We start from the raw sequence: 20,571 nt of genomic DNA on the forward strand, positions 1-20,571 counted from the left end.
CCCTAGTCAATGCTACGGCTTATGAATTAGCTCATGTATAAAACCAATGTCCAGTGAATGCTGTTGTACTGGCTGTTTGTTTCCAAATTTCAGATTATGATTATGGTTATGTTATGTTTACGTTTATCTTGCTCCTTGCTGTCGCTGTCACTGACAGTTTATTATTGTGAGACCCAACAAATTTTCACTTTTATAAGCAAAATTAAGCAGTAATTTGTTTCAATTCATGTCGGACATACGTAAGTGCTTTTCACATTCAAAAGGTAATTTGTATATTTTTAAATCTATCAATTAAGAGAAAGTAACTTAGTAGAGCATATTTTGCGAATAGGTTATGTAGTTTCGTTTTGGGTTTATTGCTGAGTAGACATCAATTTTTATTTTCTTTCTGATTTTTCTTAAGTTTTAGCACAATAACTCTACAGCACAATAACTACAGAAAAAAGTTGTCTCTCCTGTAAAAGGCCTATCTTGTAAATCGATAAGTTTTCAAATGTTGGCATGGCCGAATATCTGCAGCCAAGTCTTGGAATGAGTAAATGGGTACACTTCCATATCTGTTGGCACAAACAACCGAATGAGTAATATTGATTATTCGATTGTTTAATTCGATATATCGTTTGGTTAGTTAGGTTAGGTTAACCTTACCTAACTAACCAAACGATATATCAAATAATCGATATAGGCCTATCGATCGATATTTTCGTTCGGTTGTTTGTGCCAACAGATATGGAAGTGTACCCGAGTAAATAATAATAATTATTCGATTGTTTAATTTGATATATCGTTTGGTTAGTTAATTTATTGAAATTGAATAGGTGAACTCTGCGTACAGGTACACCGGGTCTCACCATTATAACGTAAACTGGCAATTGGCAGGATTTGAACCCGTAATTTACCTCCAAAACAGATGCCTCGGGTTCAGTTTCTTAACTGGGCTATGCTAATATTGATTGAAACTATCAAATTGAAAATATTGATTAATAATTGATATTTTTAAATATATCTATTATAAAATAAAACTATCATAAGTTAACGTAACCTAACCAACCAAACTTGCTGATGGTGAAAAAATTGCATGAAGGTTTACTAATCGAATCGATAGTTTCAATCAATATTAGCATAGCCCAGTTAAGATACTGTCAATCATTTGTGCTATTTCCAATAGACCTATTTTTTTTTAAAGAGCTAACTTATGTGTAAGTTAAATAAGATAAGATTAATTTGTTATCACTTTTACTATTGCAAGGATGAGATCACGAGATACTAAATACTTTTTTTTTGTTTTTCAGCATAGTTTTTCAGTGTTGGCCGACATGGGGACCAACACAGGCCATGTCATGACGCTAGCCAACAGTATCATTGGCGTGAGCGTGTTGGCAATGCCATTTTGTTTCAAACAGGTACAGTTATTTTAGAAACTTTTGTATAAATGTTTTATAATAATCACTATTAACTATGTGACCATATGTTGTCTAGGTAACCGAATAGACATAAATTAGTGCTTTTGAAATCCAAAGTCGATCTCCTAGAGGGATCGGTCCTTAATCTTGATGCTTTACATAAGATCTATTTTACATACAGAGAAGATCGGAGATTCTACAGTTTTCTTACAAAATTGTTTGAAATCGCCAATGGTGTTGACAATATTTTAGCTGAATGTAATATGGTAAGCACTAATACGGATTTCAATGCAATGTGGATAGTTTTAAGGTAAGGTAGGCCTAGTAATATTTTTCTCTCCAAGCTGTAAGTTAAGTGTAATGTTGATTAGACAAAATGACAAAAAGCAACACATTATGATAACAATCCATTGTAATCAATTTGGGTAAATCTTTTATACAGTCCCCACTAGTCAAGATTTATTTAATTTAGTTTTACATACAGCTGTCACAGAATGAAGTATGAGAGCCCAGTTGCTCAATCGTCATATGTTTATTTTTATTACCTTCTAGGGATTGTTCCTATTTTTTCCCCTTGTTACTGGCTGTAATCAGCTGTAATCTAATAGGTGTTTTGTTTCAGTGTGGTATTATCCTGGCAACTCTAATGTTGATTCTTAGTAGCATCATGACTCGTCTAGCCTGCTATTACCTGATAAAGTCGGCAATTCTGGCCAGAAGAAGGAACTTTGAATTTTTAGGTCAGTTGTTTAAACTGTTGATGTATTTTTTCTGAAAAACTTTGCAAAGTCGTATATTTTGTGTTCCAATTAAGTTATCAGCCTTATCGTGAATATTTTGTACCATTATAATAGTAAAGAACAAGCTAGGCCTAAGTGAAAAATGTATTTTACCAATCTTGATAATGTATGCAAAAATCCCTCAAGTAACTTGCCTTTGCCAAAAATGAACTATTTGAACCAAAGTTAAATGTGATTGTTTTGATGTTGATTTTTTTAGCTGCAAAGTTGGAAACAAAACCTGTTTAATTGTCTAACTGTAATTTCTAGCTTGTTTAATCACACTATTTATTTTCTATTCTTTCGCTTCTTCACTTTGTCTTTTGGTACTTTTATAGTTCGGATCGATTAGTGCAACTAGCTGATCTCTGTCTGTTAGAAAGCTACAGAAAGTATATTCCGTAAAATAGTTTCTTTAAAACTTCTAGGAATGCACTCAGAAATATCACTAATGTATGCTATTAAAATCTTTGGTATCTGAATACATTTAAGATTAATATTGAATCACCTCTGCTGCAGCTAACTCGCAGACTAATCGAAAACAAGTACAATAATTTACAGTTGCTAAAATTGTTTGATCCTATAATTCATTATCAGTGAAATTCGCCTATTGGATCTGATGATGATTGGAGTGTCCAATCGATCACCACTTACCATCTTTTATGTGTATTTACCATCTTGTGAGTAAACAGTCTAAGTGTAAATATATTATTACAATTGTTAGTTGACATATTTTTTGAGCTTTCATTGAAAAATAATCCAGATTTTAATGTCTGCATAATGAACAGCACGGATCATTTCACCAACAATACAATTTGTAACCAACAAACAGAGCAGTAAATTAAGTGATTAACTGCAACAGAAACTGTTAATAGTTCCTCAAATAAACAATTAGGCCTATTTTAATTAATTAATTCTATTCACAATAACTGACTTTCCCTATGTTATGTTGAAATATATTTTCGCCCTGCAGCTTTCCACATATTCGGCCCCCCTGGTAAACTAACTGTGGAACTGAGCATCATCGGGTTCATGCTCGGAACGTGTGTAGCATTCTTCGTGGTGGTTGGCGATCTCGGCCCGGCTATTCTCGGACCAATACTCGGAATTGAGAATCCACAATCCATTCGAGCAACTGTACTCATTGGTGAGACACCTTTATTATTATCTCTTTTAACTTTCTAGAGCCTATATATTTAAAGTAGGGTAAGATATTAGTTTTAGTTTGTTTCTAAAGACAATCCTATTGTTTTTTTCAATAAATTACTTGATAATGCGTTAGGTAATATTTCAATGTATGGTGTTTTTTAGAAATGAATTATTATTAGGTTATGTTGTGTGACAGGTATCGCAGTGTTTGTGGTTCTACCTCTGGGACTTTTACGCAACGTTGACAGTTTGTCAGCCATTAGTGCTGCCACTATTGCATTCTACATCTGCCTGGTGCTCAAGGTTGGTACCACTACCAAAGGGGTGTAAAACCCTGTACAATAAGACACTCTCTCAATCAAATACCTTATGATTGGACCATCGTCAAAACCGAAACTATATAAGAACACTCAGAATATAGCTGGGCCATATAGTGTTTGATGATGTGTTGTAATTTTTAGATGACTGTCCAAGTAATGGTAAGTAGATGGCCATGAAACCTAAAATCTGAAGAAAATGTTTCCGAACAAGTTAAAGTACCTATACGGTACAGTATTTTAGGTCGTAATAAACTTCTCTAGTTTAAGAATCTCTCTAGTCATACAATTATTAGGTCTTATTTCTTTGAAAATTGGTCCATATCTTCTAATAACATATTCCCAAGCTTCAAACTTTCCTCCCCCCCCCCCCCCCCGCCCCCTGCTACAAGTCAATGGGTTCAACCTGCCAAGGTTCAACTCAAGGCAATTGTTTGTTTAGGTGATGGGAGAAGCCACCACACACCTCGTAGCCTGGGACTGGATGGATCACGTGTACTTGTGGAGACCAGCCGGACTACTACAATGCATCCCTATTTTCTCCATGGCACTATCTTGTCAAACGTAAGTACGATATTTATTATAAATTTCAAATAACCCTTCAATTTTTGAAGGGAAAAAATCATCTTGGCTTTAAGAACTTGTTAAGGAAAAAGGAAGGATACAACTACATCATCTGAAGAAAGAGTCGCAGGAAGCTAAAAGCACACATAAATTGTAAAATGTGTTTCTTTTTTGTGTACTTTTAACTTCCTGGGACTGTTACTTCAGGTGAGTTAGCTGTGTATCCTTTCTTTCCTTAACAAAAAACTTTAAGGAGGATTCAGATTTATTTTGGTCAAGAAATGCATGCTGAATTACCATACAGCAGCTAAATAGATAGGCCTAAGTTATTTGATTCTAAAAAGATAAAATACTCTAAGGTTGTTTAATTAATTTGTAAATTAAACAGTTGAGTATCTATAGACGTTTAGATGACATGTTTTTCATCCTCAATGTAATTTCAATAAAAGTTATGGTTTTGATTTTGCAGGCAGCTGTTTGAAATATTCGAGTCCATCCCTAACGGAACACTGGACAAGATGACAGTTATCGTTCGCTCGGCAGTCAACCTCTGTACGCTGATGTACGTAGCAATGGGGTGCTTTGGCTACATTGCTTTCTGCACACAACCCTTCTCTGGTAAGTTTTAATTATTAGTTAGGGCCTACAGCATCCTTATTCTGTAGTTTCAGCCCTTACAGTTAAAACTTGCTAATTTGGCACATAGAACTCGTTAAACTGCTGGATTACAATCTAAAAATAGATCCTAGGAGCATAACAGATATGATGCTAATGTTGGGAGTCAAAAGGACTATTATATATGAATCAAGCCATTTTTCTGTGTTCAGTTGTTATTTTTCAGTACTCCAGCCTTCAAAAAGCTGCTTGCAAATTCTATTGAACGTGCGCAAATAGTTACTTCAGTGTAAAAAACTGTCCTAACATATGGCGGATTATTGTATGTGCTAGTAAAACGAGACCTAAAGGTATTACCTGAACATGAATTTTAATTACACATCCTGTTAACATGCAACTTTCAAGTTCTTCAACATGAGCTGGAGGGAAGAAGCCGACATGTTGGTTGTGAGAAAAAAAAAGAAAGACAGTTCATGATAGGCCTGTTTAACGACAGAGACAGCTAATGATGATTTCACGCTGTGTGTGTCAATGTTTTGTGTTTAACATCCGAACTGTACAACTGGACAACAGAGCGCAAAGGATTCAACTTAATAGTTTGACGTTTGACTGTATATAATGTTTGATTTTTTAGGTAACTTGATGCTCTCCTTCTCTCCCACCCCTACAAGTGAAGTGATCAAGATGGGTTTTGTGTTGAGCGTCGCAGTCAGTTTCCCACTCGTTATCTTCCCCTGTCGTGCGAGTCTTCACTCTTTGCTGTTCAGAAGGGTATGTTAAACTATAGTTCGGCCGCGTAGAAAGCGACCTCCTCCAGCATTGGTTTAGCATTAGCGCGCAGGTCGTTTTCTAAGCGGCCGAACTATAGTAGACCCCAGCTTGATTCTGCTGTTAAACATTTGTTCATTAGTTTAAAACTAACCAAGTGTTTCCAGATGTCTGCCTTGTAGCATGTTTCAGACTTAAGCCAAGAATTATCTAATAAAAAAAAATTATTGCTGTAAAATTACATCAGACATAGTCTTGAAATAGTTAATCATAGATACGAGTATATTATTTTCAGTTCTACAAATAATTCAAAACTTTTTGGTTAAGAAAGTTTAATGAAGTAAACTAATAAAGCAACATTGCTTCCACAAAGTAGAATGATCTTTCTGTATGTGGGAGTGAGTTATTATTTTTGAATTTTTTACACTAAATAAAGATAAAAATGTTTCTTGAATTATTTTATGTTGTGCTAAAGAACCATGGTATGCGTGAACATTTATTATGCTTTGTTAGTGTCAAACAGCTTGTGACATCTAAGCTGGCACTTGGCCTAGCGCGGGCAGTGTAGGTTTGAGGAGGGTGGAGGGAAAAGACCGGGCCGCAAACATTTCCGCTGCTTCACTGGGTTGACTCCCCTTGTATTATGTACTTGAGCCCCTTCATATGAGCGAGGACAGTTGATGCAACCTGCATGACAGGACATAATGTTTTTGAACTAGCTACTAGTAGCGATCGGCCAAGTGCCAGCTTAGATGTCACGAACTGTACATTTTGACTATTGGGAAGGACTGTAAAGACACAACTGTCCAAATTCAAGTGTGCAGACACCAACTGATGACTCACACGATTGTGTCTGACTTTCAAGTGACTGATTATCAAGATTCATATTGTAGAACTTGTCGTTTGTTTCAGGGTATCCCTCCCCACCACGAACTCCTATCCGTTAGCAACCACATGCCGGAGCTGAGATTCAAGTGCATTACAATAGTCATAGTGGCCATTGCTCTCGTATCCGGCCTTCTCATTCCCAACATAGAACTGGTCCTGGGATTGGTCGGATCAACCATCGGAGTACTCATCTGCGTCATCATCCCCGCCACGTTCTTTCTGTGCCTCACCACCAAGAATAATAACGAACGGCTTCTTGCTCAGGTACTGAACGTAAAGGTTGACCGAGTGAAATAAGGGGCTTTGGTTGTTGGGATAGCAGGTTTGATTGAAAAAAGACTATTGTGGCAAAAGACAAAAACTTACATTATAATTAGATGCAGAATATTTAATTAGACCTAGATAATTTTACTGTCATCATATTGTATTTTCATCCTAAGAAGGATTGTGTAAGGAAAAAAATTATATATATGTCGTTTGGTCAGATGCTGGTAGTAGTGTTTTTTACGAGGTTAATCCTAATAGTCTGATACAAAACAATACAACTAGGCTAAATTGTACTTGTACAACCCGAAAGTTGTTTATTTAGTTATCAGTGTTAATTTATTGGCATTTTAGGCCCTACCTTTTTGTAACAGTTCTAACCTAGGTCTTGGTATTATCTAACCTTTAGTTAGAGGGAACGAACTAGTCCAGTGGATAGTGCGTGGGACTTCAGTCCTTGAGGTTCCCGGTTCAAATCCCGCCAAATCACCAATGGATTTTATCTTAAGTGATAATGCCTCAACCCCTAGACCTAGCCTGAATTAATGTGCAAAAACAATCCCAGGCTCGTGCCTAGCGTCCTAGGACAAAGAAATACAACCTTTAGTTAGAATCATTCAATTGATAGCACAATGTAAGAATGGCACCAGGCTCTAAAATAACCCTGCTCAGGCCAAACCAGCAGCCTCTAATTAAATGTGAAACTTATCATCCAATTAGACTATTTAATTTATCATTAAAAACTATGGTAAGTTTATGTAAGTTAATAATATGAATCATTAAAACTCCAATATTAATTTTGAAATAGAAATATTATATAATCACGATTTGCTTAGGTACACAAAAACCTGTTTGTTATTCAGATATTGTTCGTGACGGGACTAATGATCATGGTGCTCGGCTCGTACGCCAACTTGTACGCAACAGAGCAAGCCATCTCCAACAACGAGCCTCCGTCTGCGCCCAAGCTGGTCCAGCTGAAACCTCCGGAGATGCCTTCTGTCAACGTCCTTCCACCGGATACCAAGTCTCAGAGTAAGTACAAAGTATATGTAGCTGTACTTGTCATTTTAGACAATATCTGACTGACCAATCATCATTAATTAAAAAGTATCAGTATCCCAAGTGTGCGTTTAATGTGCTCAGCCAGTAGTAGGACAGACTCAAAAGTCATGACAACATGGGTTTGAATCCTATGCTATTAAGTTTTATCTGTGCAGTTCACCTTTTTACTGTACTGGCTCACACCTTGCTTTGCTTTTAGTGTTAAGTTCCACCATTGTTCCTCACACAGGCCTATGTGGACAGGCAAATATAAGGTTAAAAAGAAACTGCTGAGTTGCTGACCTCTTTATTAAAAAAAAGCTTATCCACTTTGACTTGCTGTTGTGTAGGTTTTCATTTAGTATTAATCCTCCTATAGGATGTATTTCCAACAATATCTATCGTTGTCCATCGATTCTCTTTCACCAGTTTTTCACTCGACCTAGACTTTTGCTATTTTCCGTCTTCTGTTATTTTTCTTGACCAAACAACCCTAGTATTTACATCCTAATTTTTCTATTATGGTTCAATCATGTCCAAACAATATTGTCTAGTATCTTTTTGTTTTTGCACTGAAGATGTTCTAAAAAATTTGTCATATGAGTTGAGAATTTCTTAGATACCTATCATAAATAATGTTGGATACTTGTACTCAACGTTCAATGGGGCCACTTAGTTTAACCTAGTTTATGGGGCCACAATGTTCGTTAACAGTATGTATCTGTGTATATCTTGAGAGATAACTTCTATTGAATGATGGACATAATTTCATGAGACTGTAATTTAAAGTGTTTATGTTTACAGGGTGTCGACTATAGCTGTGAAATTAAATTTTAGAGTTTATGTTACACTTTGGTTTTACTGACATTTGTTTCTGTTCCAGTTAAGATGAAAGATGACACTTTGAAAAACATCCAAAACGTGGAGCAACTCGCAGCAGCTCTTCCAAAACTTCAGAAAGATAATCCTGCTCCTTCAATAGAGAAAATAGAGGAGAAACAGGATGTGAGAAAAGAACCACCAGTTCCAGAAGCTCCAGAGGTGAAAGTCGTCAGTGAAGGTCCTCCTGAAGTGAAAGTTGCGGAAGCTCAAGTTCCAGCAGTGCAGGAAGTGAAGAAGTTAGAACCTCCTGCTGAGATTGAGAAAACTGTGCCCAAGAAAGAAGAAAGCATTCACAACGATGCCTTCAAGAAAGAAGATGACGAAATAAAAGAGGTGCAGAAACAAGAAATATTAAAGAAGAAGGAAGAACTGATTGAAAAGCTGGAAGAAAACGAGGAAAAGCAAAAGAAACTACTTGAGGAGCAGAAGAAAATACTGCAGGACATAAAACTTGAAAAAGAAAAACTAGTTGGAGAAAATAAACAACTTGAGAATATTGAAAAAGGAAAAGAGATTGAGAAGAATCAAGTAAAAAGTCATTTGACGAATGAAGTAATTGACGAGAAGAAAGAAGCTCCGATTGTCATTGTGAAAAAGGTGCCAGAAATTGCTGAAATCAAAAACACTCTTGAAGCTGTAGAGCCTAAGATCATAAAAAAAATTGAACAGGAATTGAAGGAACCTATAAAGTTAATCAAGGACGACGTTGTGAAAAAGAATATGGCTGAAGGACTACCCCTTCCACTTGCGGTTCAACATATAGTGCCAGCATTGAAACCTGCCAAGATTGTAGACAATAATCTCATAAACCCTGATGAGGGAAATCCTGACTCTAAGGTGCTGCGGAGGGAAATATTGGGAAACAGCCAAGTAAGAGAACAAAGAGAGAAAAGAGATGTCATTGAAGTGTCTGACATTGACCTGAAAGAGGAGGGTGGAATAAAAATTGATAATACCATCCCAACCACTTCAATTAAAAATCTTGAGAAGAAAAACCCTGGAAGTTTGGTACAACCGAGTAACTCTGTGATTATTGGTCATGTTCAAGTTAAACCGGTAGTAATTGAGTTAATCCCACCTAAATCTGAGGTTATTTCTGGAAAAGACATTGAGAAAGAAAATGTTAGCAAGGATGTCAAAATAATTGCTTCAACTAATGAAGTAAAAGATGCGGGTAAGGATCAAGGAAATGAAATACAATCAAAGGAGTTAAAAGAGGTCATGGAAGAATGTCAAGATAAAAAGAAACCTGCCATGAAGTTCACTGATGAGCTAAAACCTTTGGATTCTCAGAAATTTGACAAGGGAACAAAAGACTTAGTCAAACCGTCAGCAGAAAAAGAAATCTTGAATGTTAATGGTGAAGAAAAGGATTTGAAGCTTCTGAATGTCAATAAAGACGAAACAACAGAATCTATAATAAAATCCCCAGCATTTCTGTCTAATCCAAATTTGGTCCTGCCATCAGATAAATTGGAAAATGCTGTTTTGGAAAACAATGCCATCAACAACGCTGCCAAACCAATGAAGAGGGATTTAAAATCTCTTGATCTGAGAGAAAATCAAAATTCTAAGGAAGGAGAAGCATAATGATTTCTGTAACTCTATTGTTACCCAAGTATTGTAGTGGCTGTGGAAGAACTCAACGGGGTATTTTACCACTTTACCAAAGAGGTATTGTTTCCTAGACTACTATGAAATCCGACCATAAACTATTTTTTATCAAAACCTATTCAATATAAAAACTTGGAAAACCTCAATGAAAATGGTGTTATAAAGTATATTTTTCTATTTGTATTATGTTAAGGAAAATGTGAGTACAATAATTACATTAGCAGATATTTTGAAAATGTGTAAAATGTCTGACTAAGCTAACAGAAACTGTTCAACGATTATTTATAGTTTAGTGTTGTCAAAACTATATGTTTTGTGATGGTGCTAAGGTATTTGGAATGGTTGTGAATGTAATTTATCTTACAATTGTATAATTGCATTTAATTGTTATTTGTAAATACTATTTCATAATAATTATTTATTCAATTTCCGATGTATTATAGTTGTTTTTTTTTCTGTAAAGGCCAAGTAGAAATAAGCTAGTTTAAGCTCATGACAAATGAATTATTTCCTAATGTAACTTTGATGTTCATTTCAATCAAACTCCTCAATTAAATGGATACATTGTGTATACTTTTTCTTTGGATGATTTTTGTTGTATATCATGATTTGTATTTCTTTGTTTCGCTTAACCTAGTTTTTTTTTTATTTATTTGAAAACAAGTGACCACATTTTTTGTTTGTTTTAATTTTTAAACTTTATGTTTCTTTTAAAAATGATTATATTTTGATTTTTTTTTAAGTAAGTAAAAAAACTTTTTTAAAGTAGTTGGGCATTTTAATGTATTTTCATACAAGTGTTTTATCATATTGTATCATCCGTATTCAAAATAGTGTGCTGGCAAATGAAAGTTAGTATGAAAAGTAATTTAAATCTTAATTAAGTAAAACTCATTTGAGAAATAAATTTTCAGGAAAGGCTCTAGGCCAGGATTTTGCATCGTATAATAAACGGGGATAGCTGCTAGCTTACCTTATAAGTCCTGGTAGGCCATAGAACCCACCTCAGAAGATACACAAACAATCTTTCGTCCAGTGTGTGGATTTCAAAAAGTTGTTGCTGTCACGGCTGTTACCGCGTATGAATCGGTGGCAACATCCATCATCCATGATAGCAACTATATATTAGACAAAATATCAAATGTTTAATGTGTGTTCTATGACCTGTACATAAAGCTAAGGTAAGCTAGCTGTTATCCCCTTTATTCTACAATTAAAAATTTTATGTTTTTTGTTCGTAATCAATACTGTAGATGGGGTGGAATGGTAAATTTTCTATTTTTGTTTGTGCAATTACGTTACATTTTTATTAGTCAAACTACAACGATAATTTATACTTTCAGGTATTTGAATGTACTTGTCAACATAAAAAAAGACATTTAGTTACATACTTGTTTTATCTCAAGTATAACTCCTTTATTAACTAGGAATAGATATGAATTAAAAAACTGTAGGCCTATAACTGTGAATTTTTAATGTGTATCAAACATATCGTGTAACACAGTACATGTCAAGATAACAATTCAGAATTTTCCAAAATCAACTTTGAGATTTTGTCATTATGAGTTCTTAGTTTTAAGAGTGAATCATATTTTTGTAAAAAGTAGATATTATGTAGATTTGATATAAAAATATAGGTTTGACTGTTATTTTTAAGCCTAGATTGTCTGAAAGCAACTTTGATGTAAAGATCTTGTGTTCTGAAATGTATTAAATAATTTATTGTTGTTCATTCCATTAAGGTATTTAAATGTGTTTTTATCCTTTGGATTGTAAGTTTTACTTTTGAACGATTATTGATTATCTTTATTGTTTGTTATTTTTCTTTGTAATTTAACCTGAATACACCATTTGTTAATTAAATCTATTTTTGTTTTTACTATCCTAATAATATAGACCTTAAATTTAAATTAACTCAGCAGTAGCATATGAGAATTTGCATCGTACAACCCTGGTTTGAGCCTAGACTCCTACATCATCTTAACTCTATGGTTGGTTACCGCTGGCTTAGCTTTGCAAATTATACCATAATGGTACTTCACCATCTTTGGATAACTTCAAGACCAGAAATCTAGCCTGGCAACTGAGGTAGTTTGGCTATTGTAGGGTAAACAATAATGGCTGGCTTCTTTGTTTTGTGTGTTTTCTACACCAATGGCGTTTTTTTAATTATGTCAATGTAAACACTTTAAAGTGGTCCAAATCCATTAAAATGTTGTGGATGTGACGGGTGAACCCATCTCTCCTGCATTGAAGTCAGAGACGCTGACCACTAGGCTAGCAACACATCCGAAGATTTTCTTCATTGGTCTTGCTAAAATGGTTTTACGCTGTGTCATTTCAGTATCACTACTTTTACACAACTGCACTTGGTGGTTAAAATATTGTATCATGTATTGAGATTAAATGCAGGGGCAACTATGAATGCTCATACCACCATTATTGTATTGCCATGTAGAATTATTTTAAACAAAATCAGCTAGTGTTGTCTTTGTCACAAATTTGCCCTGCTGTTGTTCCTTTTTGTTGAATCAGCAACCAGAAGAAAAACATGAACAAAGTAGAGGAAAATGCACATCTTATAAGCCACGTTCAAACGAAGCCAGTAGACGAGGAGGTTACTTGCCTTTGGTAACTTGAAATCCATCAGAGGCAAGTAGCCTGGCTGCTACCATGGCTTAACACAGGTAACCTGTCTTTCTACCGGCCTCATTTAAACACAGCTTAATTTCTTGCCAGTTGCGACTTAAAAGTCCAAGAAGATGTCTACTTAAATACCCCTGAGTCGCAAAGGAAATTGCTGCACAGAAATATATAATGAGTGGTCGGAAAAATACTCATCACTAAACAAGCCAATAAAACATTGCTACTCTTCTTGTACAATATAACTTATCACTCTCTACCCTGTTTAGTAAAAGGTATGATCTTGGAGGGAATAAAAAATGTGTCACAAATTATCTGTTTTTTAACTTTACTGCTTTTCCGATTTCCGATGACATATTTTCTATGATTGTAACATTATTTGCACTCCCGTCTACGAGGATTAAATCGGGCATTTCTCTAAACACGGTATGCTTGTATTCCACATGCGCGGGCCACACGTATTCTTCAAAGTAGCGATCTATGTCAGGAACTCTTCTATTCCGTTTCTTACGCCTCGTTTTACAAGTGTCTTTTCCCAGGACAAAGAAGAATTTTACATCACATCGACTTGTGACCGTTTTGTCATAGTATAACATGAATCCGTCGAGGAATAAAATTGGTGATGAAGTATTGTTCCTGTAAAAGTTAATGAATTTACTTTTAATTAAGCAGAGGATAAAATAACATTCAAAATTGTAGCACACAACTATTTAGAGGTAAACCAATTTGCTTTTGAATAGTCACTTTCCATTAAACAAATTTAAGGGCTTTTGAAAAATTTGTTTGCAAAAAAAAAACTAATTTACATTTAGCTTTGATTCATAGATATTTATGTACTTATTGGTGTATGAAATTAATAGTAAATTAACGTTTGCGTGGAAATTTTATCTCGTAAAAATTAAATTGAAAATATTAATCCCTCACATGAATGAAAAAATTATCTGCTTAATCACAATTCATCCAACTAACTTTCCCTATCAAATATCTCTAACAAAAAACCCACCTGTTTACCTGGAAATCACTTCACTAACGTCTTTGTTCATCCGTTCCATATCTATTGAGCTCATCAACTCTCTATTTCTCCAGTTGAGATGGGGCAGTTGTACCTGTCTGGGATCGTCATCTTTGAGGTAGTAACTGTCCTGCTTCACCAACACAGAACCGACGTACTTGCTGTGTAACGCTCTCGTAATCGTACTCTTTCCTCCACAAGTTACGCCCGATACACAGATTACTGCCCAAGCTTGTTCTGTGTCGTAAACCAAGTCTAGCAGATAAATTACGACAATAAAAATAACTGTGTCCATCATTATAACTGTTGGTTCAAGGATTGGATGTTGTGCTTTCAAATGTTGTTTGTAGAGACAGTGACTAATTGAGCTATAGCTGGGAGTGTAATCTGATTAAATTAATTGTTGAGCTATTTTTAACCGGTCAAACTGTGCAATTTAATTGTTGGGTATGGTGATGAGTTTATTTTGTTTTAAAACAAAACTTAGAAATTAAATAGTGATTATTTATACTTCAAAAAAATGTTTTGAAAGTGTGATGGATAGTATTAAATTAAATTTATTAAAAAGAATAAATAAATACTAAGGTATTTGTGACAATATACATATTATACATATTAATTATTTCTTTCTTTCTTGATTAATCCAAAAGTAAAATAATAATTCAGAAAATCCTAATTAATATGAATAAATTGGGGATCCAAGTTTTCTGGGTTAAATTTAAAATAGAATGTAAAGGCAGAGGAAATATTGGGCCACGTGCAAATTTAATATTGACATAAACATCTTGTTATTGTTACTACGTCTTAATCATTTTTTTCTCTAACATTTTATTTCACATAAAACTCTACAGAAACTATTGCTATCAACTCCATGTATATCACCTTTGTTCAACAAACACCAACAATACGCAGGGTAAAAAATTAACAATTTCAATAACAATGTAAAAAGTTTTATTAGTCAGGATTTACCACTTAATTCTTTATTTAACAGTTCAACATATTCATGAACCACAGAATGATTGTCTCTGGTGCCAGGAATCAACTGGAGATTATCACTGATCGTGAGCGCGAGCTGGAGATGACGTTCGTACTCGGGCCACACGACTTGCTCAAAGTAGCCCGGCACGTCGGGCGGGTCGTAGGTCCGAACACTACGCCGAGCCCAACACTCTTCCCTAGTCAGCTGGAAGAACAGCTGGTGTTGACAGATGGACGAGATGTAGCGGTCGGTGAAGATGAGGAACCCTTCGATTATAAGGAGCGGCAGCTTAACCTCGGACATAGGCCTGCAAAATGATTAATTCTTGTGTAATTTTCATTGCCCTGGAATGGAAAATGAAGGAGAAATTCTGGTTCTTCATTATCATCATGGACTATTCTTAATTCAAACTTCATGGAAAAAAATCCTTAATTTAAATTTTTCCTCTCAGTTTATGGAATTACTTTGTAAAATCAGGGCCGAAATAAAAAATATAGTAATTTAGATATGGCATTGGATGGTTAAAATTTGTACGAACATTATCAACAAGGGTTTAACAAGGTTAAAGCAAAGCACTAAAAACTGGCATTGGATCACAGCGTGGTTGTAGCCTAATAATGCACCACATAACCTACTAAAGGTCTTTGCTTTCTCCTTTACTCCAGTGCCTTTGGTCTTATCTAGCTGCCAATGTTTTGTCATAGATACTCACTTAGTAGATTTCTCATTCTTATAGAACAGCTGAAGACAATTTTATTGTTAGTTCTGTCTGGTGCACTGTAGAGGTCGTGTTTTGTTTACTTTTTGTTTCTTTTTTGTTTCTTGTTATTTCAGTACTTTAAAACCTTGTTTAGCCAAATAAATCTAATCATAAACAATAACTCATTCAACAGTAAGGCACAAATCATGAATTAACCCTAGCAATCAGTGTCACCGGACATGAACTAGACACAAAAAATGAGCTTCAAAATTTATAATGGGATGAGAAGTCTACTTGTGTTGGATGGACTATGGTTTTGTGCAGTACTATTAAATAATTCTGAGCAAACTAGACAAACTTAAGTTTGGGGTTATCAAAAAGTAATGTTTGATTATTTTTTTTATTTTTAACTAATTTGTCTGAAAAATTATTATTTTCCGCAAATACATTTTGGGCTTAAAAGAGTAATTTTTATTTATTTCTAAATACTTTTTTCAATACCAAGGTATTTTAACACTATCTACAATTTATTACAACTAATATACACCTATACTAAGATTTTAGGAAAAAATATGAAATTGAAAAGTTAGCAAACATAATATTTATTCCCTTTAAGAAAAATACATCAATGGCTACATTTCATCATAAAAGTCACGATGATTGTATAAACTTATAACGATGGATCAGTTTTACTTTATACAATAGATTTTCTTTTATATGTATGTAATGTAATAATTCTTTCTTTTCAATTGATTGGCCAGTCAAACAGACAATGTTATTGATGTTAACAACTCACAAACGGTTTCAACATTAACTGTCTCTTTCGCTCGCATGACCAACCCTTTTTCCGTCTTTCCCTTTGTATTAGCTCGTCAGCTATTTTGGCATCTTCATCCCACCATCCTATATTGTACCAGGGCTTAAAGTTGTTTACTTTGTATTCCTACTAATGAGAAATGAAATACTTTTTAAAAGAATCTCCTGTTTTTAGCCAGTGCTGTTGGACATGCAAGTGGCAGAAACAGCTGATATAGTTTATTCGAAATGTTGTGCAAAAGATTTTGGCTATTACAGCTGTTACCTGACTAAAAACAAGATAGATTAATCATTGTCTTTCGGGTCATAAAAGTTAAAGAAATCACTTCAACATAGTAAGCCCTAATTCAGCTTAGTTTCGTAAGACTCTTTGGTGCACAAAATAATAACACAATCACAACTTAAGCTATGTAAGAAGAAGAAGCGTCAAACAGCAAAAACCTTCTTCATGATCACTTGTTGCACATCTTCAGCCACTTTGTTCACAACGGATTGTGTAGTTCTTGTCCCGTCGATGAATTTCAAGTCACTATTGATGTTCAAAGCCACTTGCAAATTGCGTTCATACTCGGGCCACAAAACGTTTTCAAAATATCCAGGTTTGTCGTGCCAAAGAGAAGCCCAAGAGGGATCAGGAGGTTCTTTGGCCCTTTCGGCTCTCCGTTTGCGACATTCTTCTGGCGAGATTGTGAAGAAATACTTGAGGTCGCACAGCGAAGATAAGAACGGATCGGTGAAGATAAGATAGCCTTCGAGAATGAGAAGTGCGTCTCCGGGATTTCTGAGGAAATAATCACCAAAAGTGTTTCAATTCAAAAAATTGTTGGTGAAAAGTTAAAATTCAAATTAGTCTCATTCATTAATAAAGATTTAAAAACGGCTTCAGGATGTAATTGGTACTGTAAAAAATTATATTTTACCAGTTTTGGTAGTTTTTTTAGTATGGTTTGTTGGTACTTTCCTGTTAAAGGAACATTCATTATTATCGATGATTTTTTTCAATTCTTCAATATTCTATTTTTTGATCCGATATACCGATATTAATGAACGAGATGTCGGCTGACAACTACGATAAGTTAATATTGTTCAGTATCAACAAAAATTTAAAAATATTATATTGAAATGAAACTGTTCTTTTAAACTAACCTTACCTAACCAACCAACTTGCTGTAACATTTCCAAATCCCGTTTCATATTACTTACATGCCTTTTCTGTTATCAAACAAAATTTTGAAATGGTAGCCCTACAGCAAGTTTGGTTAGTTAGGTTACTTTAGAACAGTTTTACTTATTTCTGGATCCACATAATATACTATTTTTGCCTAAACAAAAACAGTTGTAAATTTATAATTTAAATGTGTTTGAAGATATTAAAACAGAAGGCATGGATCGTAAAGGAAAACAAAAATATCGATCGATCGACAGAAATCAGATCGATAATAATGAATGTTCCCTTTAACAGGAAAGTACCGGTTTGTTAATAAAAAGTAAAATTGCACCATTATTTGATGCTTAAGAGTATATAGCACACCTCCTCTAATAAAAGGTTGGTATTAAATCACTAAAGTAAAAACTCCGCTAATCTGGTAAATTCTATTATCCTACATCAGTATAAAGGTTACTGATTTTTTTACTGAAAACCTCTTCCAGGTTTGTTTGTCTACGCAGTCAGATGAGGTTGAACTGAAAACCCTCACTAAAAACAAAAAAGAACATGTACAAAAGCTACAACGGCTAAATTTAGAAGGCTTTTTTTTTGTAAGAACTACTAAAGTCCCGAACACACTAGATTAACGAATGTCTAACCTACCTGGTCAAAATCTCTCGTATATCGCTGACCATCCTATCCATATCCAACGCAGTGGCGATCTCCCAGTTGATGTGGTTCAGTTCTGGAAGGTGCGTGTGTCTTGGGTCGTCGGGCGGCAAGAAATAGTCGTCCTGACTAACTACAGTTGCGTCTGGAAACTCAGCTCGGAGTGCCGCAGCAAACGTAGTCTTTCCACCACAAGTAACCCCAGATACACCCACTACCGTCCACTTCTTCTCACTCATCGCTGCAAATATTAAAATGCTACTAAAAACTATAACACGCCACAAGTGAAATTCACTAAAAAATTAAACTCCCTCTTGTTTTAAAACGTTTAATTGGATTTCTGATGTTTCAGAGTTCAGCCCGATAGTGTTTGACTTAAGTGGTTTACTAATGTTGTAAGATAACGTAATGGGTTTAAAACAAGTTGATTCGTTTAATCGTTTATTATTTAACGACTGATTGTTCTGAATTTTTTAGTTCATGATCTTTTTTTATTTACCATTTTTTAAATGTTTACAGTATAAAAGTAGGCCTAAATATATAGGATAGTATTGAAAAACATTTGATTTATTATGTTAATATTATAGTGCCTACAAGTAAAATTTGAATCCAGAAGTTTCTTTGGTGGCTTTTATCGAAGAGCAAGTTCAATCTTTACAAAAAACGAAATGTTCAAAATAGCAATTAGCGTAGGCTAATTTAAATAGACACTTAATTAATTAGGATTTAAAATCAAGTAAGTGTCAGTCCTATTTTTATAGACCTAGATAGGCTACTTTTATTTGAATGAACATTCAAAAATAATTAACTTACCAGTACCGTATATGAAAAGGCAATACGGATAATTATTTTCAAACAAATCTCAGTTAAAAACTAACAGTAATACTTTCCATTAAAAACAACATTGGATTAAATTTACACAGTCAACATTTATATGTGAGAAAGGAATTTATTTATAAAAATAAATACCTCTGCCTTAAAAAATAAGGATGCCAATGACACAGAAAAATAGTACACATAAAATATCGAAGGATTATACAGCTATAAGATTGATTAATTTTGATGTTTGCCATATATATTGTAGGCTATATATATATGTATATATATATATATATATTGTACCCAAAAATTGGAAAAATAAAATAAAGTAGCCTGGTTCTCCCAAACCTAAAAATATAGGCCTACCCTATGACACAAAAAATATGACTACCAGTTTAATTTCATCAACAACAACTAGATAGGCTCCGTTATGTAATTAAACACCAAAGTCTCTGGGTTATCAATGTCTCTTGCAACACGTTTTTAAACAAATTAGTGATATAGCAGCCGAAGTGTTAATATTTTAACAACCAATTCTAGCTGTGTATTGGCGTGATCATTCATATAACCATACTCGAAAAAAAATCCAACTATTTCATTGCAAAATGTAACTTAAAATACTTTTTTGTTATAAAATAATATATTCCTTTAATAGTCACAATCTAACATTGATGAACTTGAATGCAAAAAATAGTTGTAGAAGCAAAGTAGGTACTGGTAGCCTTGTGTAAGAGAATTAAGATTACAAGTAGGGTATAATAATCTAGGCCTATTATCTGCAAAAACCTGAAGAACTCAGGTTTCTACTCTGGTGATTCTAAAGTCTACTGTGGGAATCAATTAATCTAGGCCTACAGCGTTTTAAACTAAAGTAACATTTTTGAGCTTAAGAAATGTCTAAATCCATGTGTGTAGCCCCTGAGCTGTTGGACATAATGAAAGACTAAATTACTTACGTAATTCCCGTCACAGCTCAATAAAATATGTCTATTCAGGACATATTTCGGTGTGTACTGTCCCTTGATAACTGTGCGGTCGGTAATCTTTGTTAGAACAGGCCTGTTTTTTAAATGTTTAATTGTTTTATGTATTTATTTGTGTTCGTACTGTGTTTATCTTCTGACGATTTTAACAACTGACCAACTCTACATTATGTACCTGAAGCTGACGATGGTGTTTTAACACCGAAACATGTCCTGAGCTGTGACGGGAATTACGTAAGTAATTTAGTCTTACATTAAGAAATATCGTTAATAATCAGACCTAGTTAACCTACCTTAAGTTTGAAAACAAATACTCACCAGTCAACTGAATATTCCAAAATTGCTAGCAAAATGTCTACACAAAAAGCACAGTTTTTGTCACCGAGTATTAATTGCAACAACGGTAAACACTATCAATGAACCGACAAAAATAGTTCCACAAATGGCCGGTATGAGTAAAGCATATCTGACAGAGGGAAAGAGCGCAGCAAGTGACGGATAAAAAGGGGCGACTAT

General features: G+C 34.4%; 3 protein-coding genes across 4 annotated transcripts; 1 reads left to right on the top strand and 2 right to left on the bottom strand.

Moving 5' to 3' along the window:
* Positions 1 to 162: 162 nt before the first annotated feature.
* LOC129002613 (putative sodium-coupled neutral amino acid transporter 10) lies at positions 163 to 10,884 on the top strand. The gene is made up of 11 exons (XM_054430554.1): positions 163 to 263; positions 1,293 to 1,403; positions 2,026 to 2,143; positions 3,156 to 3,329; positions 3,528 to 3,634; positions 4,091 to 4,212; positions 4,682 to 4,830; positions 5,462 to 5,598; positions 6,508 to 6,747; positions 7,611 to 7,782; positions 8,675 to 10,884. Exons 2-11 carry the CDS (start codon positions 1,317 to 1,319, stop codon positions 10,261 to 10,263), a joined length of 2,895 nt encoding a protein of 964 aa, XP_054286529.1. The 5' UTR covers positions 163 to 263; positions 1,293 to 1,316; the 3' UTR covers positions 10,264 to 10,884.
* A 2,357-nt stretch (positions 10,885 to 13,241) lies between these two features.
* LOC129002216 (nicotinamide riboside kinase 1-like) lies at positions 13,242 to 14,274 on the bottom strand. Its single transcript, XM_054429863.1, has 2 exons — positions 13,942 to 14,274; positions 13,242 to 13,566 (listed from the first exon to the last, which is right to left on the bottom strand). Exons 1-2 carry the CDS (start codon positions 14,238 to 14,240, stop codon positions 13,242 to 13,244), a joined length of 624 nt encoding a protein of 207 aa, XP_054285838.1. The 5' UTR covers positions 14,241 to 14,274.
* Positions 14,275 to 14,876: 602 nt separating this feature from the next.
* Positions 14,877 to 20,509, bottom strand: LOC129002776 (nicotinamide riboside kinase 1-like). 2 transcript variants are annotated; one of them, XM_054430823.1, is made up of 4 exons: positions 20,374 to 20,509; positions 18,248 to 18,494; positions 16,879 to 17,218; positions 15,100 to 15,228 (listed from the first exon to the last, which is right to left on the bottom strand). In XM_054430823.1, the coding sequence occupies exons 2-4, from the start codon at positions 18,490 to 18,492 to the stop codon at positions 15,211 to 15,213; spliced, it is 603 nt and encodes a 200-aa protein (XP_054286798.1). In that variant the 5' UTR covers positions 18,493 to 18,494; positions 20,374 to 20,509; the 3' UTR covers positions 15,100 to 15,210. The 2 variants fall into 2 exon arrangements, with proteins under 2 accessions (XP_054286799.1, XP_054286798.1); XM_054430824.1 differs by lacking the exon at positions 16,879 to 17,218 and having other exon boundaries at positions 14,877 to 15,228.
* Positions 20,510 to 20,571: the final 62 nt, after the last annotated feature.

This window comes from Macrosteles quadrilineatus, unplaced genomic scaffold (genome assembly GCF_028750875.1).
Source record: "Macrosteles quadrilineatus isolate MER2022 unplaced genomic scaffold, UCM_ALF_1.0 Scaffold_9__3_contigs__length_116548681, whole genome shotgun sequence".
NCBI lineage: Eukaryota > Metazoa > Arthropoda > Insecta > Hemiptera > Cicadellidae > Macrosteles > Macrosteles quadrilineatus.